At 34.2% G+C, this 26,224-nt stretch overlaps 2 protein-coding genes and 1 long non-coding RNA gene across 9 annotated transcripts; 2 read left to right on the top strand and 1 right to left on the bottom strand.

The window, feature by feature from the left end:
* The first annotated feature begins 5 nt into the window (after positions 1-5).
* Positions 6-16,665, top strand: LOC108322165 (bifunctional dethiobiotin synthetase/7,8-diamino-pelargonic acid aminotransferase, mitochondrial). 2 transcript variants are annotated; one of them, XM_017554159.2, is made up of 15 exons: positions 6-147; positions 3,928-4,600; positions 5,727-5,897; positions 6,752-7,013; positions 7,451-7,525; positions 8,063-8,183; positions 8,839-8,987; positions 9,905-9,999; positions 10,552-10,667; positions 10,750-10,887; positions 11,270-11,403; positions 11,507-11,638; positions 11,935-12,069; positions 15,501-15,613; positions 16,163-16,665. In XM_017554159.2, exons 2-15 carry the CDS (start codon positions 3,966-3,968, stop codon positions 16,341-16,343), a joined length of 2,457 nt encoding a protein of 818 aa, XP_017409648.1. In that variant the 5' UTR covers positions 6-147; positions 3,928-3,965; the 3' UTR covers positions 16,344-16,665. The 2 variants fall into 2 exon arrangements, with proteins under 2 accessions (XP_017409648.1, XP_017409647.1); XM_017554158.2 differs by having other exon boundaries at positions 7,445-7,525.
* Positions 5,892-21,891, bottom strand: LOC128194030 (uncharacterized). Its single transcript, XR_008245318.1, has 3 exons — positions 21,802-21,891; positions 21,394-21,597; positions 5,892-5,995 (listed from the first exon to the last, which is right to left on the bottom strand). It is a non-coding gene; the product is annotated as an uncharacterized LOC128194030 (long non-coding RNA).
* LOC108322124 (calmodulin-binding protein 60 B) lies at positions 18,800-25,730 on the top strand. Of its 6 annotated transcripts, none has more exons than XM_017554108.2 (10): positions 18,800-18,945; positions 19,047-19,106; positions 19,291-19,427; positions 20,633-20,708; positions 21,852-21,910; positions 23,005-23,498; positions 23,605-23,765; positions 23,842-24,045; positions 24,289-24,523; positions 24,778-25,730. In XM_017554108.2, the coding sequence occupies exons 3-10, from the start codon at positions 19,330-19,332 to the stop codon at positions 25,356-25,358; spliced, it is 1,908 nt and encodes a 635-aa protein (XP_017409597.1). In that variant the 5' UTR covers positions 18,800-18,945; positions 19,047-19,106; positions 19,291-19,329; the 3' UTR covers positions 25,359-25,730. The 6 variants fall into 6 exon arrangements, with proteins under 6 accessions (XP_017409597.1, XP_017409601.1, XP_017409598.1 ...); XM_017554112.2 differs by having other exon boundaries at positions 19,282-19,427; XM_017554109.2 differs by having other exon boundaries at positions 18,809-18,945; positions 19,013-19,106.
* The last annotated feature ends 494 nt before the right edge of the window (positions 25,731-26,224 follow it).

Genomic DNA, 26,224 nt, shown 5'->3' with positions numbered 1-26,224 from the left:
CTTTATCTTTGTCTCTATTTATCTTTGTTCTGATTTGCCTTCTTTCCTTGTCAGATATTTCGAATATCGATTGTCAGCATTCATGGATCATCACTGGTTCTGATTACGAGTAATCTCCTCCGCGGTATGGTCGCAGATTGGACAGCGGTAAGAAACAGTCTAAAATAACCTTTTCACATTTTTTTCTTATAAACTTTTGTTTTTTTTTTTTTTAATTTCTTTAATTTAAAAATCAATTTGATTTATTTACTAAAATCATTAACGACTTATTTTATAACAATTTAATATAATATTTTAAATTTATAACAATGTTGTAACTTTTTTTAATAATGCGTATAGTAGTTTTAATTTATCAAAAATCCTCTAATTATTTCAACTTTTTACACAAGCAAAATTCAATCATCTGTGAGTTCCTGGAACATCTGTGATTACCCGAACATGAGACTTTAATAAAAAATAAGATGTATTTATTAAATATATTGATACCATGATTAAATTCCTCATTAACAAAAAAAAAGTTGAATTGTAAAAAAATATATAATAAATCTATTAACGTCCTTCTATAAATAATATATTGAAATTTTTATTTTACTTTAAATAAAAATCTTATTTCACTTCAAATAATACATAATAAATTTTCATAAGTCTTTCTTTTACTGTAACTTTTATTATCAACTTTTTTTTCATTTAGAACAGATGTTTTTAAATAGCTGATTACACACTTTACACAGTTTATATATGTAATTTAATATTTAATTAAGCCTAAAAATATATGTTAAAAATCCAAAAAATATTTCAACCATACAAAGTAAAAAGAAAAAGAAAGATGAAAGTAAAAACCATTGAGAAAAAACAGTAAGAAAGAGATTTTTTTTTTCATTTATTTAATTTTGTAATATATGTGTGAAACAGGTAATTATGCATCTCAAAAATGATGGAAAACCTTATTACAATTACTTAACTATGTTAAGACAAAAATAGCTCTATAAAAGCAAAATGAATGTAAATATTAAAACAACAATTACACTTCTACTAAAAATATACATACAAGTTTGATATACTAATCACTATTACAATTGGATAGTGAAACCTTCTAATACCTTTAATACTGTGAATTTATGCATTTACGAGGAAGAAATTCATTGTAATTCATTCCTGGTGAGTTCTTCCGTATTTTATATTATTTTCTTTTTGGCCATGACAAACATGTTTTCTTTTTTTTTAACTAAAACTTGGTTTAAATGTTTATTTACTTTTAATTTTTATCAAAATATTTTAAATTGGTCTTCAATTTTTTTTAATTTCATAATTATAAAATTCAATACAATTTAGTTTTTTATTAGTATTATATTAATAACGTTAAATATATGTTAGATATCACTTTATGGTTACTTTATTTTTTTTTTCTAATTTTAATTTAGTTTTAAAAACATTATTCACACATGAAGTTTACATAATATCAATACCACATATTAGCGTCACTTCTCTTATATTCAATTTAATCTCTATATTTATTATTTTAATTAAATTCAATTTTTTTTAAATCGAGAAATTTTGTTTTTTCCATATTGAAATAAAATTTAATATTAATATAAATGTTATACTCTAATTTTGTTAAATTTGACATTTTTATTAAATGCTTCTAAAATTATTTTTAAACCAATTTTAACATTTATATAAAAATTATTATATGTTATATTAATAGATTCTTTTTTATAAATTGATATTTAATTATTTTAAATATAACTTTAAATAAAAAACAATAGTAGAGTATGATGTAATAAAGTAACAATACAAATAAATTTAAAACTTTAAAACTAAATTTAAATAAAGTTTATTGTAAAATATAAATTTAAATAAATTTGATCTTCTTAAAAATACTTTTAAATTTATAAAATTGCTAATAAAAGATTCATAAATTTAAATAAAAATATAAATTTACAAAGTGCATTATTTATTTATCACTTTTTTTTGTGATTCGAATACTTTTATTACTTTTTTTAATGGGATGTGTTAATTAATAATAAGTAGGACAATAAAATCAAGTCACTGTGAGACAAAGAAAAATCAAACATAAATTTAATTATTATATTTAATAATATAGTGAACATTAATTTATAAATATATTTTCATTTTAATAATAATATCAATATAGTATTTGCAACATTCTATTTTACTAGTACAAAACTACTAGAATAAGGTGTTACAAGACATCATAATTATAAGAAAATATGAAAGTTTCTACAAAAGAAGACTTACACCATTAGGATAGTTAATATCTAATTATGAGACTGTTTCACTCTCAACCTCACATTGGATCAACTCGAAAGACGTCTCAAAGTTCATACCATTTAAAGTGATCATTGAAAAAAAAAACACACAAATAGACAAATACAAAAGAGTATGCTAATATCAAAAGAATAAAATGGAATTCATGAAACTATCATATATTATATTTTACTTTAAAACTTAAGCACAATACCTAAATATAATATAACATATAGACTCAAATATCTATATACATGTGTTATTGTCGAGTTATGACTAGTTGCACACTTGTAGTGACAGAATAGTTGTTTAACTGAAGCTACCACACAAGATTAATTTATTAATCAACGCCCTTTGCCAATGGTATTGGCCCCCAAACTAAGACCTCATACTACTCTCGCCACATGACCCGTCTCTACTTGAGAATTGATGACCATTAAAGTGTCAAAAAACCTCCAAAAGTGAGCTTCTATATAATACATACACTACTACTTGAAACAACCATTAAGAATTTCCTCCTTGAAATTTCTTTCTAAACGATACTTGAAAATATACATAACTTCATGCAAAAAAAAACCTCATACAAACTTTATTGATGTTACTAAACAAGCCTCACATTATCATTACATTTCTATCTATAAGAAACATAAAATAATAAAACAAACAGAGCTAGCATAAAAGAAAAACAAATACGACCAAAGAAAATAATAGAAACTAATTTACTATATTAAAGAAATTGATCGGATGAAGTTGTAGATCTTATTAAGCACATTTTGATTGTCAATGAGATAATCTGGAACTAGAAAACTTAGAAAGAAGGAAGAGAAAGTCTAGAGAAAATATTTTAGAAAGATAATAATTGTTTTAGATAACAAGACATATTTATAAAATTCTATTTATATTATCGAATTATTTTAATATTATTTTTATGGTCTTATTAATTTAAAATACCCATCAACTCAAATACTATATTTTTTAATTCTTCCAATATTTATATAAAAATTTAATTTAACTTTAATTTTAAAAAATATATAATTATTTTATTTTTAAATAATTAAGACTGAATTAAATCAAAATAATAAATATAAAAGTTACATTACATTTCACATTTATGCGTGACAATTATTATTACATAACACTAACAATGTCATATATATATATATATATATATCATGTGTGGAATATGATAATCTTTTTTAAAATGAAATAAATGTTAAAAAAGAAAATAAAATGAGACCTATCTCCTCCTTTGATACAATATTGATATAAAAGACCAAATTGTATTAAATTTTAAAAAATTGACGACTATAAAAATTAAAAAAACTAATTTGAAATATTTCTACTAATTGAGATATTATGACTACTTAAACCCTAAAACATTTTAGGCTTTTATTAATGTTTGTTGTAGTTTCCCTTTCTATTTTATAACACCTGTTTTTCTGTTTGCTCCCAACCGAAAGTAGATAAATATGTTTCAGTGTATAGCATAGAGTAGTATCTTTCATGGAGTAATCAAGACCCGGACAAATGCTTATAAACCCAAATTTAACGGTTTGTTAGGAGTAGTTAGTTTTTGTTGACATTCCAACTTGTTCAAACAGTGACTCATCTTCATTTCCCTCCTTTTCTTCCCTCCTTCCCACTTCGCTACTCTGACAGTGACCCTCTTACCGTTCACTCTCCACCCTCCAAAAGCTATGTTCCGTTTCCCCTCCGGGCTTCTCTACTGCCGCCTTCACCGCCGCAAACTCTCCACCACCCCCTCGCGTCCTCCCTCCCTCCCTCTATCCCACCCGATATATCTCATTTGGGGCTCCAATACCGGCGTCGGCAAAACCCTAGTCTCCGCCGGCATCGCTGCCGCCTCCCTCCTCTCCTCCGCCACCACTTCCTCCCAATTCCATTACCTCAAGCCCCTCCAAACCGGCTTCCCCGCCGACTCAGACTCCCGCTTCGTCCTCAACAAGCTCCGCCAACTCTCCGTCCTCCGCAACCCTAGCGTCCATCTCTCCACCTCGCACCGTGTTCTCAACGTCTCCCCCGCCGTACTGGAGACAAATCCGCTCGTCGGAGAGGAAGGACGTGGCCCCTCGGAACTGCATTGCAAGACTCTGTACGCGTGGGAAGAGGCCGTGTCGCCACACTTGGCCGCGGAGAGGGAGGGTTTAGCTGTAAAAGACTCGGTTGTGTTGGAAACTCTGGGCGAGTGTTTCGAGGAGGTAGTGGAACGCGGGGCTGGTAGGGAGAGATCGGATGTTCTGTGCGTGGTGGAGACAGCTGGTGGAGTTGCCAGTCCAGGTCCTTCTGGGACACTTCAATGTGACTTGTATAGGTGCGTGGTTTAATCTTGAGAAAATCCTGTGCGGATTCAATTTTCAGGGTAAATTTTATTTACCACTAGTGTTTTAGCAGGTTGATTATTGCATACGTTTATATGAATAAAATTCATAATTAATAAATATTTTGAAGAGTTTAATGGTTATACAATCAGTTTACAGTGATAACTGTTAATCAAATTTTAGATACTTGAGACTAAATATTTGTAGGAAGTGTGTGGTGGAGGCCTAATAAACCTTGATAAATATTAGAAAGTGGACTTTAAGCCTGAATTTTACAATATTAGTTTAATAAGGTGAGATTTACACCATCTATATAGTATAGTTTCGGTATATCTCTAGTCAACGTGAGGTCCAACATAGTCCCTCTCATAGAAGACATCTAGTGTTGGAATAGAAGGGTCCCAATAGTGGATCACTGGATAGATACAACAAATCTCTCCAAAATAGGTTTTGATATGTTCCAATCTCATTTTAGAAAGAGGACTTTAAATTATTTTTCTAAGGTTAGGTTAAATTTAAAGTCCACTTTCTAAGAAAAACTTTTTTTGAAGTAAAGATAAAAGGTGGTTTAGTATATAATAACTGGATTGTTAAGATGATTTAGTATATAATATACAAAAATAAAAAGATAGTAGTTTGAGATGGTTGAGAGAGATTCTTTTAGTTGTGGAGATAGTGTGAAAATACTATTTCAAAGAGAAAAGATAAAAGCTCTGGATAGTTTTGGACTCTGAGACTAGAGAAAACGAGAGTCTCGTCATGCAAGTTTTGTATTCTAATTTATATGAGTAGATGTGTATCTAAGTGGCTCAGATTTTGTTAGGTTTGGTAATTACAATTGCAGGTTAAGGTCGCATTTAATTTTAATGATAACAATTCATGCACTGTTTGATCCTTGCTACTACTCTTAGTAGGAGCTTAGTCACATGAATTCTGTGGATAACAAGTAAATATGTTGTATGCATCGTTAGATTATATATATATATATATATATATATATATATATATATATATATATATATATATATATATATATATATATATATATATATATATATATATATATGCTGTTCTTATTATCTTTTGGTTAAATATGTTTGTTCTTTCATTTCCTGTCAGGCCATTCCGTATTCCTGCAGTTCTTGTTGGGGATGGGCGGCTAGGAGGTATTTCTGGAACAATCTCAGCTTATGAAAGCTTGACTCTTCGAGGTTATGATGTTGTTGCTGTTGCTTTCGAAGATCATGGTCTTCTAAATGAGGGTCCACTGATGTCTTATATGCGAAACAAGTAAGCCTGATTATTGTAATTACATTCCCTTTCTATTGTAACTCGAAAACCAGAGAATTTTTGTTGCTCTTCCTCTTTCCCAGCTTGTTTTTGTAAAACTGCAAAATTTAGATTGAGAAGGTTAAGCACTGAGCAGTGAGCACTCGATCTTGATTTTTAAAAACATTTTTTAAGCACTAATTTCTTATTGAGCAGACTAGTCTTCAGCAAAGGTAAAGCCATGTGTTGGAAATTAGTTAAACAAATCAGTCTCTACAAGAAAGGAAATGGATGTAATTTAGTTGGTTAAACAAGAAAATGGTTAGGGTTTTTTGGTGAATGCATTAATGGCCTCAAGCATGCTGAATGGTTTCAGCCTTATTTATATTTAACTTTAGTTCATTTGTGGTAGATATTGAACGAGCACCACTAAAATATTGTTTGGACAATTTACACAACTTTACCAACGGGTAGAACATTAGATTGTATTTTCAATAGAATTAACTTAAACTGCATGTGTTTCTTGAATAATGTTGGTGGTCATAATTTGGTAAAATCAATATTCAGTTATATTTCAGAATAATATTCTTTACAAAAGTAACAACCTATCACCTGCGCTAATGTGGGTTTGAGGCTTTCAAGTTCCAATACAGAATCATTCTGCCAATAGGTCGCTAAATATGGGTTTGAAACTGGAATTTTCTGCTCTGTATTGAGCTTTATAGAAAGGCCAGCCCACCGTCTAAATTTTATTTGCATACTCCTTGGTAGTTGTATTTACTATTTAACTTAATCAGTTGTTTTTTTTATTGATTTTTCTGCCATTTTGCGGTATTATTGTTGCTCTATATACAACTGTTGCCTTCTTCATTCAGGGTCCCTGTCCTAGTGCTACCACCCATTCCAAGAGATCTATCAAATGACTTGATTGAATGGTTTGAAAATTCTCATCATATATTTAGTAATCTTAAGGAAATAATGCTATCAGCTTATTTTGAGAGAATTAAAAAGCTGCAAGACATGCCAAGAGAAGCAAGGGATATCATCTGGTGGCCTTTCACTCAACACCAACTTGTTCCTGATGGAGGGGTCACAGTAATTGATTCACGCTGTGGTGAGAATTTTTCTATCTTCAAGGTTTGTTTCTGTGAAATCTTTATTTATATTATTAATTTTTTGATTTGTTAAGCTTTGCAATACAAACTTTAGTGGGTTGATGCACTTTGTTGAGCTTAACTTACTGCATCTAGATCTGTTTGGATAAACTTCTTCATGAATAATTGTAAGGAAAAACAAATATGAGAAGGAAACGTGAACTAAGTTTATATAAACTAAAATTAGCTTATACATGTGAGAAAACAAATTAACTTGTGATGCATAAGCTTATTTTAGCTTATAGAAAAACTTATTTCATTTTTTTTTTAAATTTTTTCTTCTCTTATAAGTGTTTTTAGAAACACTTATCCAAACAACCTTATTGCTTACTTTGGAATAATTTTTTGGGATTACTTCCTTTTTTTTAACATATTGATGATACCTAGATTTGACATCACGATATTTTTTGTAAGGTTCAGAAGACAGAAGTCATAGCACCACAATTTGATGCATGTGCTAGTTGGTGGACTCAAGGACCTGATGCTATAATGCAGGTCATTCTCATAACTTTTTTAAGTTATTAGTTCTGTTAATCAAACTAGTAATATCAAATGCATGTCCCAGGGACAGCACTACATTTACTTACATATCCCATTCTTCCCGAAGCCCAGCTGGGCGATTGGGGATGCCATGGTCAGCCCCAAAAGTTTTAATTTTTTTTTCTTAAATTTTGTATGTAAAAGTACTTTTTGGCACCCTATTGGTCACCATTCTAAAACAATTCTGCCTCTGACACTGTTCTTCCTGTCTTTTACTGTTGAATATTTATGCTTATGAAAAAGTGTTCTCTCAATCTTTTTGAATTCTAATTCCTCAAGGCTCTGGACTTTGCATAGTCAATTCGAAACCCAAATAAAAAGCAGACTTGAATAACTTTTAGTGTTAAAGAATCTTCTTGACATGGAGCTACTATACAATTTAGCATATTGTTATTTGATACCAATCGTGTTTGGCATATTTAAACTTACGCCCCTTCAAGCTATCATACCTAGTTTTGCTTTAATGCCATCTTTCCATTTAGGTGATTTCAGGCTGAGCTTGCTAGGGAAATGGGGTATACTGCTGCTAGATTTGGGCATGTAATGTTCCCTGAGAATGTTCATGAGCCAGCCTTAAATTGTGCTGAACTCTTGCTTCAAGGCGTGGGGAAAGGTTAGTATGTTCTTTTATTAATTTCACATTATATGCACGTGTGTATTAAACTATCAAAATTCTACATCAACAAGAAATATGATCCATGCAGTTCTTATAAGGTCAGAGTTGGCCTCATTTTAAAATCTGGTTTTATGTGGTTAAATTAAACCCTAATCCCAAACTCTAATATATGATCAAAGCCTATTTGTTATTGGGAAACCTATATTTGTTTTGTTTATGCTCTAGATGAATACTACTAGCCATGAAGGGGTATTGTTATTGGACTGCTTGTATTTATCCACACTTGAAATGTCCAGTTCTGTTCAGGATGAGTGGTCATGCTAGGATCTCACATTGACTAGAGTCTATATGTGACCAATGTAAGCCTTATAAGGCTTGAGCAATTCTTTATTTAAAAGTTGGTTTTATTGGATTGAGTTAGGACTTAAGCCTAAATTCTCATAAAAACTAATAAAAATTTCCTACTGGCTATTTGTAGTATTGTATTTAACATATCTGAATTCTGATCTCAGTGCTATTTGATACTTTAGTTAAAAATATACGTTTCAGTTTGATAACACTGATTTTTAGAGATGTTTGCCAATGGTCATTGTTATCCACGGATAAGTAGCTTTCAGTTCTCTGTACAGTTGCTGACTCATTTGTCGTGCAGGCTGGGCTTCACGAACATATTTTTCGGACAATGGATCTACAGCAATTGAAATAGCTCTCAAGATGGCATTTCGTAAATTTTCTGTTGATCATGGGATTATTGTGGATTGTCATGAGGATACCACAAATGAAAGGCCCACTGAGCTTATGGTTAGCTCCCTCAGTCCTTTTAATCAATCTGTGATATTCTTTTTCTCTTTGTGTATAATGTTCAATTTTGACTTATGAAGATTGAATTCTGTAAAACTAATGCTATAATTTGCTGTTCAAAGTAGAAAGGCTGGCGGGGGTGGGGGCATATTGGCAATTAATATCAGTCAAATCTTTTTTATTCTTGGGTAAAGCAAAGTAACTGCTAGAAAGCAAAAACCACAATGTTGTCAGGACTGTTTCAATTTTTATTGAATATTTTGTATTGTATGCACGAAGTGTCAGAAGTTTGGACAGTACAGCTAGGATATGCAACATATCTAGCAATTTTTATTATGCATTTTTCTATAAGTACTTTGAGTAAAAGGTCTTGTTTTCAAAATTTTACCGCATTCCCTCTGTGTTTTCAAAATCTTGTTTTATGTGTTACCTTTTTGGAGGAGGATAATATGCATTGATTTTCTTTATTATTTTTTTATGGAAGATGCAAAAAGAACATTTGTATTTCAAGAACAGCTAACTGTTCAAGTTGTTGATTAAGTTATTAGGCAGTTTCTTTTTCACCACTTTTCCTACGTTGTTAATTAGTCAAGTGGTTATTTATTCCTAAACTATAAACCTACGAATTCGTTTTCTGTAACAGGGTTCTGCTAACAAACATCCTAAAGGAATTGGTTAAGGAATTAAACAAATAGAAAGTCATGCTAGTGACACTTTCCATAAATAATTTTCCACTTTTGATTCCTTAACCAATCCCGTAATGGCACTTGTTAGAATTTAAACTTTGTTTTTCATGTAGTTGTTTGTGTAACTTTACATTCTTCAAACATGTAAAATATTTAATCCTTTTTATTTAATTGCATTTCTTCCTTTGAAATTCACATGTAACTTAATACTTGTGGATTTCATTATTTCAGGTCCTTGCACTTCAGAGATCTTACCATGGTGATACACTGGGTGCCATGGAAGCACAGGCACCATCTTCTTATACAGGCTTCCTTCAGCAACCATGGTTATAGACATTGCCCTCTAGTGCATACTTGTGAAATTGAATCTGTTATGTGGGACTTCCCAACAGAATTTTTCTGATTTGTTTAATCTTTTGAATAATGCAATTTAGCAATATATTGCAATCAAAGTAATACGCGATTAATATTTTCTAAAAGTGCTCCCATTCAATTGGTAAGATTTGAATTGGGATTTAGCCAACACTAGAGTTTATAATCTCTCCATGTAAAACATTATAACAAAAAGGTGTTGGAAGATAGACAAAGAACAGACAAAAAAGTTTTGGTTTGTGAGTTTCTGTTCAGCATAAGTCAGATTAGTAGTTTTATTTTATTTTAAAAAACATATTCTTCATGCATAGTATACTTTTGTTTAAAAGCCTTGTAAGAAGCAATGTTCTATTTTGTTCGTGTGTTTTGATAGTTTAATAGCTTGATGTTGTTCGTCTTTGTTTTTTGAAGCCTATTTTCCATATTACTGCCTGTGAATTGATGTTAGTTTACTAACCTAGATAAATACTCATGACACCCGTCTAAGTTTGAATTCAGTTTCACAGGTACACTGGAAGAGGTCTTTTTCTGGATCCTCCTTCTGTGTTTATGCACAACAATACATGGAATATTTCCATACCTGAAGGGTACAATTGGGAGAATTTGAAAGGTGAAAGTATCGGTAAGTTCAAAATTTCCAACTTCAATTCTTTTATTGGTCACTGTTTAGAATATAATTGTTTTACTTGTTGGTGCTTTGACAGCCTTTTCCTCATGCGATGAAGTATTTCACAAGGGCAGGGATAAGTCCGAGCTTGCTACAGTTTATTCGTCTTATATATCAGAAGTATTATCTCGATTTAAAGGGTCAAAAAATGTTGGAGCCTTGATAATGGAACCAGGCAAGATATTTGAGATTTTTCTTTAGAAGATTATAGTTCCATTTTATTTTTGCTACCTTCTCCTGTACCCAATGAAGTAATTATGTTGATCATATATTTGTCCGGTACATGATATTTAGAAGAAAAAAGTTTCTTAATTTAGACACGTCAAAATGATAATACATCAAATTGTATATCTAAATTATGCCCATAGTAGGACAATTACTTGTGTGCAGTTTGAATGAAATACTGCATTTTAGTGGTTCTTGGTCTTTCACACAAAAGCTTATTTTTCTAGGTTCCTCTAAAATTGTTTTAGTGGCCCTCTAGAAATTTTAATTTAACTTATTTTAACCTTTTCTCAATATTGATCATCTCATTTGGGGCCTGAATTGTTATTTAGTTATACAAGGCGCTGGTGGAATGCACATGGTTGATCCACTTTTTCAGCGTGTGCTTGTTAATGAGTGTCGGAGTAGAAAAATTCCAGTGATCTTTGATGAGGTTTTCACTGGTTTTTGGCGTTTGGGAGTGGAGGTGATTCCTCTGAATGAAGGCTATTCTCTTATTTTCAAAATTGTATTTCATATTCTTCATTAGTTCACATGTTTGATTAGCAGTTTATATTTTTTTCCCACAGACTGCAGCGGAGCTAATCCATTGTGTACCAGACATAGCCTGCTTTGGGAAGCTGTTGACTGGCGGAATTATACCATTGGCTGTCACCTTGGCAACAAGTGCTGTTTTTGATTCATTTATTGGAGACTCAAAGGTATTGTCATTTTTTTGGAAGACTTTCTTTTATGGGTTGGGTAGACACTGGCAGTCTGAAATTTCTGTTATATTTGGTTTTAGTACCGATGGAATGGATTGATTATCATATTGATATTACTTACAAGTTCTATAAGCTAGGCACAAGTGGGAGGTCCCTTACTCTTTCTAATAAAATGCCTAGTTCCTATTAGTCTGTTCATAATTTTTTGTCCTACTGGTATTGTGTTCTTACGAACCAAAGTTCCTGGATAGTATTTTGATGACATAATACAAATATACTCTTGCTTTGGTTAGCTCAAGGCCCTTTTGCATGGACATTCTTACTCTGCACATGCTATGGGCTGCGCTGCTGCTGTTAAGTCAATCCAATGGTTTAAAGACCCTTGTTCCAACCCTAATATCACTTCTGAAGGAAGATTACTAAGGGAGGTATGATTACTTTGATTTTCCCCCCTGAACTTATTATATTTGCTTCTTGCTCCACGTAATAAAAAAAACGAAAAAAAGCGTATATTTAATTGTAATATTTTCAAGGGTATATGTCTATCAGTGAAATACACAAATCGTATTCCTAATGCATTTCTTGTGATCCAAAGAAAACAAGGAGGAATGTGAAATATGTTGTTGACTTGTTATTATTGTCTATCATGTAATTCTGCATTTGCGTGAGTGTGTCTATGTTTTTGTTAATTATAGAAATGAGCCAACAAATAAACTAGTGATATACTAATCTTATCAAGACAGGAGGAACATATAAGTAAACAAAATAAATTGAAATAATCCAGCATTTAAATGAAAAAGATATGATAATCGTAATTAGGGGTGACAAAACAGCTGAGCCGTCTTTGTATCACCCTGCCATTGTCCTCCAAAAATGGCCAGGGCCGGACTTAGAGCCTTTGTTAGAGGCTGGAAGGTTTGTGTGAGAAGGAAGAAGAGAGAGTAGAGGAGTAGAATTCCTAACTGCTGATGCAGTTAGGAATATGCGGGGAATATGGGTATAAAAGGAAATAAGCATTGTATTGTTTTGATTCAGAGAATTACGATAGACACTGTTTTACACATGTCAATACAGTAAATAATATACCCATTCTTTGATTCATCTTTTCGGTGGAGAGTTTATAACAGTGAGTGAGAGAGTCTGTTAGGATTTTTCACTGAGATTCCTAACAAGTGGTCCGACCTGCCGGATTCGGGTGGCGAGTGATCGGAGTTATGGAGGGAAAAAATGAAGGACGCCTTAAAGTGGTGGAGAACCAACTCGAAGCTTTGGGGATTACAGTATATGGGTTGAAGGCCGAAACGGCAGCGATGAGACAAGACTCAGCGGCCATTCGCCAAGACCTTCAAGAAGTCATGCGCATGTTAGGAGGTCGCAATCGCGACCACGAGGGGGCATCAGACGGGAGCCAATCGTCTGTGAATGGTGATCGGAGAGGGAGGCGAGAGGAGGAGAATGGAGGACGAGAGACGGAACGATCAGAGGGACAGTTTAATTGGCGAAAGAGAGTAGAACTTCTCGTATTCGAAGGGGTGGATCCACTGAACTGGATCAACAGAGCGGAACGTTTTTTCGAACTACAGGGAGTGACGGAGGAAGAGAAAGTTCGAATCGCATACGTAAGCATGGAAGGGAGCGCTGGCTATTGGTATCGATTTTGGAGAGAGAAGGCGAGAGACCGCACATGGGAAGGGCTCAAATGTGCGATGATCGGAAGGTTTGGGGAGCGGAGCAAAGGTACGATTTTCGAAAGGCTGGCGGCGAACCGTCAAACCGATACGGTTGAGGAGTATATCCACGACTTCGAAATCCTGGTGGGGCAAATGAGGGGAGTGACGGACGAGCAACTTCTGGGCTATTTCCTGGCCGGATTACAGATCGAGTACGCCCACACGATCCGCAAGAACTGCTGGCAGCGATGCGAATCGCAAGAGATGTGGAGATCATACCGGGAGGAGCGAAGACCGGGGGTTGTAGTGCCAGTCGGCCAAAAATATCGGGGGGCAAACTGCGGGGACGATAGTTCGAGTTGACCCGATACGTAACCAAGGAGGGCGGACGACGAGTACAGAGAGTGTGGGATCTGGGGGAAGAGAAGGTAACTCGGGGAATGGTGCGGGAAGAGGTGCGAGTGCAGTGGGGAACAAAACTATAGACAGAGGGGTGCGAAACCTTCCCTATCACGAGTATCTCAAGAGATGTGAACAAGGCCGTTGTTTCAGATGTGGCGGCCAGTTCAGACCTGGACATCGTTGTCCGGAACGGAGTTTGCGAGTGATGGTTTTAGGGGAAGATGAGGAGGAAGACAATGGAGAAACCAAGGAGGAGTTGGAGAATGAGCGATTAGAATTATCATCGCTCTCTGCGGGAGGGATGACTCAACCGAGAACCATGAAACTTCAAGGGAGCTTAGGGGACAAGGTGGTGTTGATCATGGTTGACAGTGGTGCCAACCACAACTTTATATCAAAGGCGTTGGTTGAGGAGCTCCAACTGGAGGTGAACAAAGGCCAGACACATCCAGTTTGCTTGGGTGATGGACAACGAAACAGACACAAGGATGCTGCCAAGGGGTAGTGTTACAGCTGGGTGGAGTTGAGATTGCATAGCAGTATCACGTGTTCGAATTGGGAGGTATCGACGGGATTCTGGGAGTGGATTGGCTGGCAAGGTTGGGAGAAGTAGTGACCAATTGGGGCAAGCTAACCATGTCCTTTAAACAGGGAGGAAGGGAAGTAATAATTAGAGGAGATCCAACATTAGCACGGGAAGTGATAGCCCCTGCGGCCATGCTCAAGATAACTGAAGTTGAGACAGTGGCAGTAATGTGGGGATTAAGACAGTTGGATGTGGCTGAAAGAGGAGAAAAGGAACAAGAGTTGACGGTGAGGCAGCGAGAAGAGTTGGAAGAGACGCTGTCAGAATTCCAGCAGGTGTTCCAAGAGCCTCACGGGTTACCTTCAGAATGTGGGATGGAGCATAAAATCAGAGATAAACTTTATCTCTTTGAGTTGGGAGGTGTGGATGTGATATTAGGAGTTACCTGTTTGGCATCCCTGGGAAAAATGAAAGTAGATTGGTGGCAGTTGAGCATGAAGATTGAGCAGGAAGAATGGAAGATATCTGTGGAGGATTTGATGTGCAGAATGCTGGAAGTTAAGAGAATCCAGGAAGAATGGAAGACATTAGAGGAGGATTTGCCACCACCCAAGCCTCCAGACCTGAATTCGAGGGCGCCACCTTTGAAGAGGAGCATTACATCAAATAACAGTTCCTTGACTTCAACCTTGAGGACAAGGTTGATTTTGAGGGGTGGAGTAATGTTAGAGGCGGGAAGGTTTATGTGAGAAGGAAGAAGAGAGAGTAGAGGAGTAGAATTCTTAACTGCATCAGCAGTTAGGAATATGCGGGGAATATGGGTATAAAAGGAAATAAGCATTGTATTGTTTTGATTCAGAGAATTACATACTTTGTATAGGCCGGTATTAGACTCGGTGGAGGGAGGTTAGGCTCTCGATAGACACTGTTTTACACATGTCAATACTGTAAATAATATACCCATTCTTTGATTCATCTTTTCGGTGGAGAGTTTATAACAGTGAGTGAGAGAGTCTGTTAGGATTTTTCACTGAGATTCCTAACAGCCTTGGTCTGCTCACCAGTTTTTTAAGTTTTATTAGTTTTCATATTTTAGTTTCAATGGACATTTGACTTGGTTTTTGCAATAATTATGGGACTTGGCCAAATTAGCGTTGGAAGTTTTCATATTAAATTCTTCATGGCTACCGGCTTCCTTAATTGTTCATTATAGATTAATGTTTAATGTTCATTTGATCAAACATTAATTGTGCATTTGCAGTTATGGGATGATAAAATGGTTCGCCGGATTTCATCACACCCTGCAATTCAAAGAGTAGTGACGTTGGGAACATTGTGTGCTGTGGAATTAAAAGCAGAAGGCACTAGTGCCGGGTATACATTTTTCAACTTCATCCTTTCCCCTTTTTAATATTTTTGTGCACCTTATGTTCTAGAATTCCTTTGTTCGAAAAGCTTAATGAGCATCATATATGTGTCATACAAAAGTTGGTATGTTTCGGATGAAGTTGCAAGTGGTATCTGAAAGTGTAGATTCTGCTTTTCTACCAGTGTAGTTTTAGTAGCTATGACATTGACTTGCCCCAAAATATTATTACAGGAGGTAATAAGAAGTTCACGAAAAAAATGGGTTTGATTTTAACGTGTATAGATAGTCAAAATGTCTTGGTGCTAAGATATGCCAGACTTAACGTGGGCTGTGAACTACAGCCCATTGTGTTTATAGTAATTGGTCATCCATCCTTCTGTTACCTGTAGTTTCTTATTTTCAAGTTATTGTTTTGTTACGAAAACTTGTAACTTTTTATTCGTAAAAGTTTCAAATAAATCATTAATTTTGAGCACTTACCTAATTAGAGAGAGAAGGAAACAACGTGCATTTGATTCTTCACGAGGTTTTCTTCTAAATAAAGTTTTACACAGGTATGGATCGTTATATGCAAGACCATTACTTGAGAAGCTTAGGGAAGATGGTATATACATGAGGCCTCTCGGTAACGTCATTTATCTCTTGTGTGGACCCTGCACATCTCCGGAAGTTTGCAATAAATTGCTGGCCAAACTTCATCGGCAGCTTGACGAATTTGACGGATATAAGAATTGAGAATAATGAGTTGCCAAACGGACAAGTCTAAGATTCCTGCTACGAAGTTTAGGTAAGTTTATTCCTGTTTGGGGACGGGGGAGTTAACGAACACTAACACAAAGAAGCAGAGACGGGGTAAGAGTTGCAATTGGCTTGGTTTTTCAATTTTCAGTTGTATTTTATTTATGAATACAAAAATACCATCTTCTTATCAACTCCCCTCTTATTTCTACGATCTTATGAATAAAATGGTTAAGGTCAGTTATGGGGAGATCTGAATGAAAAGGTTCCTCAATTCCAGATTTTTTTTAAAAAAATAAATAAATACTTTCTGATATTATTTTGGACTAAAGAAATATAAGTAGGTATCTTTTTGTTTGCAAGAATAACCATGACGCGTCGAATGATAAGATAGTTTAGTTTCCATCCCAAATAGATTTTGGCACCGTGTTGTTTTATCATCGGATAATTATTACCAGTAAAAGTAATAATGGTTGTTTTCAAATTTCGTAATCAGGGGGACTATTTTCCACAACTGATGTCAATATAGGCCCAGATCCTTTTAATTAGAGCATCAATAAATTGATGGAGTTTTATTTTTTAACATTATATTCTAAACATCATGTGTGATGTGTAGTTTACCTCTCAATTGATATTCATTTTTACAGCAGATCGATGATTTTATTTTACGAAGTTTTTAACAATTGATTTTAGATTAAAAGAGAAACTTGATTTTTTGTTTGTTTTTATGTTTGTATACTAGTATTCATGAAAAATTATTCAAGTAACATCTAATTATTTAATGAAATTATCTTTTTAGAAAAGCAAATAAGCATCCAGTAGTAAATCGAAAATAGGAACAACATGGGAATTAATTGTTTACTTATTGAAATAAGTTTCACAATCTTGCTGGAGTTGGCAAACTCACATTGACTCCCAGTCAACAGCTTTCAAACTTGCCAGCTCACTTTTCTTATCATTTCCTTTTTAATTGAAATAAACCTAAATATGTTGACTAATCTAGTTTCTCACCTCTCAATTTAGGATTTGAAATTTCTTAATAAGGATTCATTAATTGCAAAACCAAAGTCTCTCAATTTATCTGTATAACCGAATCCTTTGCTGGTGGTGACACTATCAGCATGGTAATGAATTATTAAATTATTGTATCCTTACAGTGCAAAAAATCCATATTCTCCTGTGCTCCCCGCCAGCCGCATGTTTATCGTTTCAATTTCAATAACAAAAAGTCAAAGTTTTAATCTCTGACAGGAATTAAAAAGCTTTAATTAAAACACCAAATAAAGGCTTTCTAATAATTTTTTTAACCAGTATCTTGAACACACTAACTAGTAACATTATAATTTAGATAATGAAACTAGTACTTTTAGTCAAATTTATTTCCACCTCTTATATTTTTTTCATTGATAAATATATCTTTTGACTTAAAAATATGTAATTTTACACAATACACACATGATATTTAGGGACTAATTTTTTTGCTCTAATTTATAAAGTTGAAAGGCAACTTAAGAGATGAGTTTCGGATAATTGTGACAATTAAATTATTTAAATTATAATGATTTTTACAACTTTGTTGTGAAGTGATTACAAAATAATTAATTTTTTTTAAATAAAAAATAAGCTTTTAAACTAAAAGAATGTAAGAAACCGAAATAAAAACCTATTTAAATAATTATTACTCACAAATTTCCAAATTAACGAAAACATTTATATATATATATATATATATCTAAATTTATGTTGACTTCTCTAATTTATTTTTTTTCCTTTTTTCATAAAATGTATAAACTATTTTATAAACAGTTTTTTCTTCAAAACAAATGAAGTTGGTGAAAATATGTCAAACATGCCATAAATTTAGATATTTTCTAAAAGGATTAAAATTTATCAATTAAAAACATAGAAAATAGAAAAAAATATGATATTTTTTATTAAAATATAGTTCGAATGTTATGACAGATATAGTTCAAATAGAAATTGCCTAAGGCATTAATTTCATCATTAGCAACTTTTATTAAAATAATAGTAAAAACATGATATTTGAACTCCTTAATACACTTAGATGTTAGTGTTGTTGTGGCATGCTGTTAACCACAACAAAAGGAGTGATGATGTTAGGTGTTGGTCAGGCAGTGACGTGATCGGGGAGAGTACACGCTGTATACAGTGACGCAGCAATTGCCCTTTTCCTCTTCTTTTCTAATCTCATCACCAAACACACGGTCACGATTGAATCTTTGGTTTTCCATTAAACGACAAGGGTCGTCTTACATAAATAACTACGAGCAATAAAAACACACAAACATGGTACTGTCTCAAACTTAACAATTCTACTAAAATCCATCAAAACCATGCAAAAAGGACATCGTTATTAAATAAAACATCAGGATCATCATAACCGTTAAATAGTAAGGAACATTGTTCCGCAAAGTAGGCGATTAATCCTCTCTCTCTCAAGTTGAAAGTCGCCAGAGTAGACCGTAACTAATGAACTGACACTGTTGGACTTGCAACTAAGGCCAAACCAAAGCTAGTTTCGTGTAATTCAATCTCTCTTTCTCTCTCTCACCAAACACTCTCAACTTTTCTCTCTCAGGTACTGAAACCTTCGTTTTCTTGTTTTGTTTTTCACTCTGCTATATATCTCTTATTCAATTTTTCAGCTCCAAGAACCAATTACGTTTTCTCTCACTCCAGTGTGTTCTATTCGTTTTCATCCGTTCTTCGAAAATTCGCTGGTAGAGGTTGATATTTGAGGTACGCACCATGTGCAATTTGTTGGTGTTTCATGGAATTCGAGTTCAATTTGTTTCGTTGTTGTATTCGAGATCTGTTGCGAGTTTCTTCTTTTTGGGTACTGTAGCATCTAGGGTTTTGCTGCTTGTTAATTTTTTAGAGTAGATGATGGCGACGACTTTTTGTGGTTTTGGAGTGTTTGTAGATTGGGTGATTTAGGCTATTGTTGGAGGAGAGAGTGTAAATGCAGAAACCATCTACCGACGCAATTAGTATGGGAAAAAGGAGCCTGGAGGGTGGAGAAGATGATCAGCCTGAACGAAAGAGGCCTGCTCTCGCCAGGTAAATTAATTGCTCATTGATTTCATTCGTTTGCTTTCTTGAATTCCTATGTAAACCACCTTATAAGTTTGGGGATGGGGGATTTTAATTCTTACTTGGTCATATTTTTGGGGTGCGGGGTGAGTGCTAGTACTAATTAAACATGCAAGGCGTTTTAGTACTGATTCCCAGTTGGAAGCAAGTGAAAGGAATGTCGATGTCACTCTAATCGTACTATGTGCTTACTTCGGAAGATATTTTTCATGTTGGCTAATTATGTCACACTATTCCTAATTTTCTACCCTTAACTTTATTTTGCTACTCGAGTTGGATAAGTGTGGATATTTCTTAAAGTGCTGTTGTAATTGAACTTTTTGTCATCAATTGTCGTTTTGGGATGGAATATTACTTGTTACCAGTGTTTGAGATAGCTCGGTTTCATCTTTTCATTATAGTGGCTCATGCGAAAGTTTTCTTCTTGATCGTTTTGATTCCATTTTGGGTATCATTGTGTCATATATTTGAAAGATTCTTTCTGAAATTTCCAAATCGTCCTAGTGGTCAAAACAGTTATTTGAATGGCCAAGCCACTAAGGTTTAAACAGTTAGTTATTTTATTTTTTATGCTTTCTGTTTTTTTCTACTCTTTTTCTGTCAGGAGGAATCCTTAATATTTGATTGTGTATCTCAGAATTTTTCTTCACTAAAATTCTCTCTTCTTTATTCAAAATTCTCTTGTAAAAGGTTTTCACATGAAAAATAGTCAAAATTGTGACTTCTGAGATTGTATAAATTTTCTTATGGTCTATAAAATGTATATTAAACTCTTCAAAAACTGTTAAACTTGCTTCCTTCGCAGTGGAGATTGTTGGCTTGATATTATGAAGGGCATAAGAGGGAAGTATCTCTCACTGCACAATCTAGACTCTGTCTATAGAAATTTCCTCACTTTTTGCTTATCTTCCATGTTTTCAATTGTTTGTTTTTTTGTTTGCTCAAATGCACACTCACAGCTTTTTGGGACTTAAGATGAGATGATTAAACGAGTATTCAGTAAATTCTTAATAACAAATGAAATGTGTGTTTATTTCAAGTAAATCAATATATACACACTTATCTTTTAAGCAAAACAAGATTTTGTTAATCATAATTCATATGCTACATTTTTGTAATTTATATCATATTTTTTGTTAGTTTCCTATAATTGGTTGTTATATACTATGCAGTGTAATTGTTGAAGCTCTTAAGGTGGACAGTTTGCAGAAGCTTTGCTCATCTTTAGAGCCTATTCTACGTAGAGTTGTAAGACAGTTGGCTTCATACTACTTTCTCACCCTAATTTTGTTATATACTTTTCTTTTTGACATGTTTATTGTTTGGTTGGGGGCACAGTGGCTATACGTTCTACGAAGTTATTTTTCCTTTTACTCCAACTACAAGCCATTTTGTACACATTACAGCTATTCTTCAAATTTGTGTCATCTGATATGCTTTTTGAGAATGGATTATTTCTACTTGACTGTGGACATTCTTCTACCCATCAAAATGTCTTATTCTTTAATGAAAGAATTAAAATGTATACTATTCTTGCTTGCCTAAGAAGACCTATTGCTCGTCATACTACAGTGGTGTAGCAGATAGGAGGGGTCTGAGCTGCTATGGCATTTTAGTTTTCAACAGCAGTCATATCAAAATTAGAAGAGAATAAGTTGTCTTATTCAGTCTCATTACATTACATACATTTGATATATATATATATATATATATACATACATTGATTGCATAATTTAGGAAACTAGCACAGCCTATTCTAGGAAATAACTCCCTGAGATTTGGGAATATGCTAGTAATAAATCCAAGATAGTGCCAATATACAAAATTAAAAAACCAATAGGAATAAAATCTTAAACTTCCTAAAATATCTTGACAGAATAAAATCTAAAACTTCCTAAAATATCTCAACAAGTCATTGTGGCAAAACTATTACCTTTTTGGGTGCTAGCAGTGCTACTGTAATATAGGCTTCAATAATTCTTTTTTACCCTTCAAACAACCCTGTTTAGTGCTACTGTATAATTGTGATCTCTCCCCTACTTTATGGTATTTTTTTCTTCAGAAACATAACACTTTGAAATCCCTCTTTTTTGGTCATTCCTCAAAAGGTCACCTCCGTTTTGATTTATGTTTCTTCCTGTAAAGATCAATAACTATGTTGTTTACAGAATGACAATATATAGTATACCTCACAAACATTTGATTTCAATGTTCCATCAGTATTCTTCTTTTTTTGGTATGCCATATTAGTTCGAACGTATGTGTTTGGCTCATGATTGAAAAAATTGACAACTTTGTATTCATAGAAGAAATTATGCTGTTAAGACTTATTTTGTTTTACCTGTAAGTTTCCGCATTTGGTTCTTGATTCAGTAGTGCTGATGTGAACAGGTGAGTGAAGAGGTGGAGCGTGCTTTGGCAAAGTTAGGTCCTGCAAGAATTGGTGGAAGGTATAAGAAATTCTTTATAAATTTTGGAAATTAATTTGAACATGTAGTTTTCATTATATCCCTTGAATTATAACTATAATCAGATAATGGGGACATAATAATTATCATTTCATTGTTCACTTTTTAGTTTTGAGGCATTCTTTTTAGCAGATTTGGATTTTGCAGTATAAATTGGGTGCTTTTTATGTAACAATTTTCTTGGTTTTTGGGTGAAAAAGATATGCTCTCTGGAAGTTATCTTGTGACAGATGACTGCATTCCATAAGACTGGTGTTGGTATGCCATAAGAAAGAACATGGCTGTGTATATGATTAAACTCATTTCAGAAGTATTTTTTTCTTCTGGTTGGTGTTTTGAAAATAAGGAAGATTGTTTTGTTTTTTGTTTAGGTAGGATGACTAATGAGTGGAAAAGAAAAGAAAATATGTCAGAGGATTAAGAATTCTCTCAAGGAAACCGATTAAATATAAAACTATGAAAGTAAACTTATCTCAAGATATGATGTGGCAGGGAGTATATTGCTAAAGATCCTAGTGTTAAACTCTAATAAAATACTATTCACATTTGAAGTATGAGATTCTATTTTATGGTTTATATCCAGCTACAATGACTAGCTTTTACGTTGTGGTTCTTTCATTGACTCCTATTTGTAGTAAGCATTTTGAGTAATCAAGGTACTGACGTGAACTATCGTGATTTAAAATTCAGAGGTAAAGCCTCTTTCTTGGGTTGAAAATAGAAATATAGTTAATTGTCTAAATTAGGTTCTTGCATATAGGCATTAATTTGTAAACAGTATGTGCATTGAGATACTGACCAAGTTTCTTAACATAAATAATATTGACTTACGTTGCCCCTTGAAGTAGGCAAGTACTTCAAATTGGAGAATGGTTACTGTTGTGTGATTTGGTGTTTTTAATCATTAAGTTGCATGATAGCAATGCCATTTTGCCTGTTTTCCCGTTTTAGTGCTGTACTATGTCCATTCTTTCAAATATACGTGTAACAACTTCAATGGCAACATAACATTTGTTATATTTAAATTTTCTACCTCAGTTCGATTAGTATTTCTTTTAACAGTCTAATATTTCCAGGTCTCCACCTAAAATGATTGAAGGCCCTGAAGGTAGAAACTTGCAGCTGCAATTTAAGTCCCGGCTGTCTCTTCCCCTCTTCACAGGAGGAAAAGTAGAAGGCGAGCGGGGGGCTCCAATACATGTTGTTCTGATTGATGCCAACAGTGGAAGCGTTGTAACATCTGGACCTGAATCCTCTGTTAAGCTTGATGTTGTTGTCCTTGAAGGTGATTTTAACAATGAAGATGATGAAGATTGGACCCAAGAGCATTTTGAAAGCCATGTGGTAAAAGAACGTGAAGGAAAGAGACCTTTATTAACTGGGGACCTGCAAGTAACACTCAAGGAAGGAGTTGGAACATTAGGGGAACTGACCTTTACTGATAATTCAAGCTGGATACGGAGCCGCAAATTCCGGCTTGGCCTGAAGGTTGCCTCAGGCTTTTGTGAGTCCGTACGCATTCGTGAAGCTAAGACAGTGGCTTTTAATGTTAAAGATCATAGAGGAGAATGTAGGGTTATGCTTCTGCATCATTGTCTTTCTCTAGCACTAGTGCTCTCCCTTCTCCTACTGTGTAACACCATCTTTTTTATTCAATATTTTGTCCTTTTTCTCAGTATATAAGAAGCACTACCCTCCTGCATTGACTGATGAAGTGTGGAGATTGGAGAAGATAGGCAAGGATGGATCATTTCACAAGAAGCTGAATAATGCAGGAATAGTCACAGTTGAAGACTTTCTTCGGCTCGTGGTTAAAGATCAACAGAAATTGCGGAATGTAAGTTTGGGTTTTGCGTCTTAATCTTTAGGTTAGGTCTTTTTACGGTTTATTTTCTTATACCATTCAACTGTAGATCCTTGGAAGTGGTATGTCGAACAAGATGTGGGAGGCTCTTTTAGAGCATGCAAAAACATGTGTTCTAAGTGGGAAGCTCCATGTTTATTATCCAGAAGATGCAAGAAATGTTGGTGTTATTTTTAACAATATCTATGAGCTGCGTGGTCTTATATCAGGAGAACAATTCTTTTCTGCGGATTCTCTCACTGATACCCAGAAGGTTAGTCTACGGCATGTGTTTCTTCTACTGATATTAATAGGCAGAAAGTTACTACTTTAAGGTTTGATGAGATTTTGTAGTTATGTTATGTACGATAGTTGGTTGTCCTTCTTCAAAAGTTGAGCATATGATCAGACTTAGCATTAAAAATTTGCTAAAGCTTAGAGTTAGCAGTTTTCTCCAAAGTTTCTGTTGGGAGTAGTATAAGCTTATGGTATCTTTAAAATGCTTTTGCAAATCCAGGTTTATGTAGATTCGTTGGTGAAGAAAGCATACGAAAATTGGGAACAGGTTGTAGATTATGATGGCAAATCACTTGTTAATGGCAACCAAAATACCAGTTCTATTGCATCTGAAAATGAACTTCGTGTTGAGTCAATTGATTATGGTTCTGGTTTAGATCATCAGCTGCAACTGCCGGGACTTCCAGTGTCCGTTCCTTCTGAACATCAAATGAATTCTGGGATGTCAGTTGGGGGTAAGGATTGCTGTTTCCTTAACTCTCAAATGATATCCTCTTTTTCTGTTCCTAACCGCTCTTCCTTTTCGTTTGAACTGGGGTTGTCATATTCAGTTACTTTTGTGTCTCATGATTCTGAATACAACTTTCAGCGATAATAATTATTCAAATGAGATCTTTTCTATAATTCTGTTAATAAGAAAATGTTGAGGCTGCAACTGTGCAATGGTAATCTTGGGATGCAAATGTATGCTTATTCAATCTCTTTTCAGGTTATAACGATAATGAGGTAACACGATATCCAACCCAGTCATTGATTTCAAACTCAAGCTCCCGGAGTCAGTTCGATAGCTCATTATATCTGTCTAATGACCAATTAATTACCAATACTCACCACTCCCCAAACGCTAGAAACGATCATGGGACAGTTGGGTTAGCTCTAGGACCTCCTCAATCATCGACGTCAGGGTTCCATGCTGGTAGCTCTTCTATTCAGCCATCTACTCTAAACCCTTTTGATGATTGGTCACACAACAGGGACAAGGGGGTTGATGAATTCTTTTCAGAAGAAGAAATCCGCCTCAGAAGTCACGAAATGTTAGAGAATGAAGATATGCAGCACTTGCTTCGGCTCTTCAGCATGGGAGGCCATGGGTCCATGAGTGCGGAGGATGGCTTTTCATTCCCAACATATATGCCATCTCCCAATATACCAAACTATGATGAGGACCGTTCTCGCCCAGGCAGAGCTGTTGTGGGATGGTTGAAGATCAAGGCAGCAATGAGGTGGGGGTTCTTTATCAGGAAGATAGCAGCTGAGAAACGGGCACAGATAGAGGAGTTAGATGAATAGGTTGTTTGGACAATGGTTGCAGGCTTAACAGTTAGCCTTAAGATCATACTGATATTCTGCAGATTTAGTAGTCTTTATCAGTTGCCAACCAAGTTGTGCAGTCCACGGTGTTAATATTTAATTTATGCACCTCTGTATCTGATTTGACCGTACGTCTGTCCCGGTATCTTGTACAGTTTGTTGATGCTTAGGAAAAACCGTGATTGTCATTTGTTTTTCATTTTATGTTTATGCTCTTGACTTTCTATTGGCTTTGGGTTTTTAGGGATGATGTATTTACGCAATACCTCATATTTGAGACGATAACTAAGACTGATCATTGTATATTTTTGAGCAACTTGATTTCTGGTTGTATTATCACTTATTATCTTATTGTGCTGTTGCATTGGGTGCTCCTTTTACTTTAAGTTGATTGGGCATCTAGAGATTCTTACAGTATATCCACGGGCACGTATCACCTTAGTTATGCATGTTTATCGTTTCATCCAACCATATCCGTATCCAGTCTTTCTTTGATTCGTTGCACCGGTAGCGGAATTGAGGCTTGGATAACTTCATCCCCACACCATTAATTTGGCAATGGAAACTATTTCTATAATGAGAATTATATTTTAATGTAACTTAACAGTTGAAACCAATTTAATTATATCTACTTGGTTACTGGTGATGGTTTATAATTTCATTAAGTTAATTTTGCTTACTTTATAAAAAAAATCACTAATTTGAAATTTATATTTGAGATTAATCCAGTCAAACATTCTAGTTATGATAACCATTCAGAACTAAATTTATCATTCTTCTTACTATATAACCTATCGGTAGTGCAATTTGATAGTTTTTGTAAGTCGATTAAATTCAACATTTAT

The sequence above is a fragment of the Vigna angularis genome, chromosome 1 (assembly GCF_016808095.1).
Source record: "Vigna angularis cultivar LongXiaoDou No.4 chromosome 1, ASM1680809v1, whole genome shotgun sequence".
Classification (NCBI taxonomy): Eukaryota; Viridiplantae; Streptophyta; class Magnoliopsida; order Fabales; family Fabaceae; genus Vigna; species Vigna angularis.
This window is presented reverse-complemented; position numbering and strand designations above follow the sequence as displayed.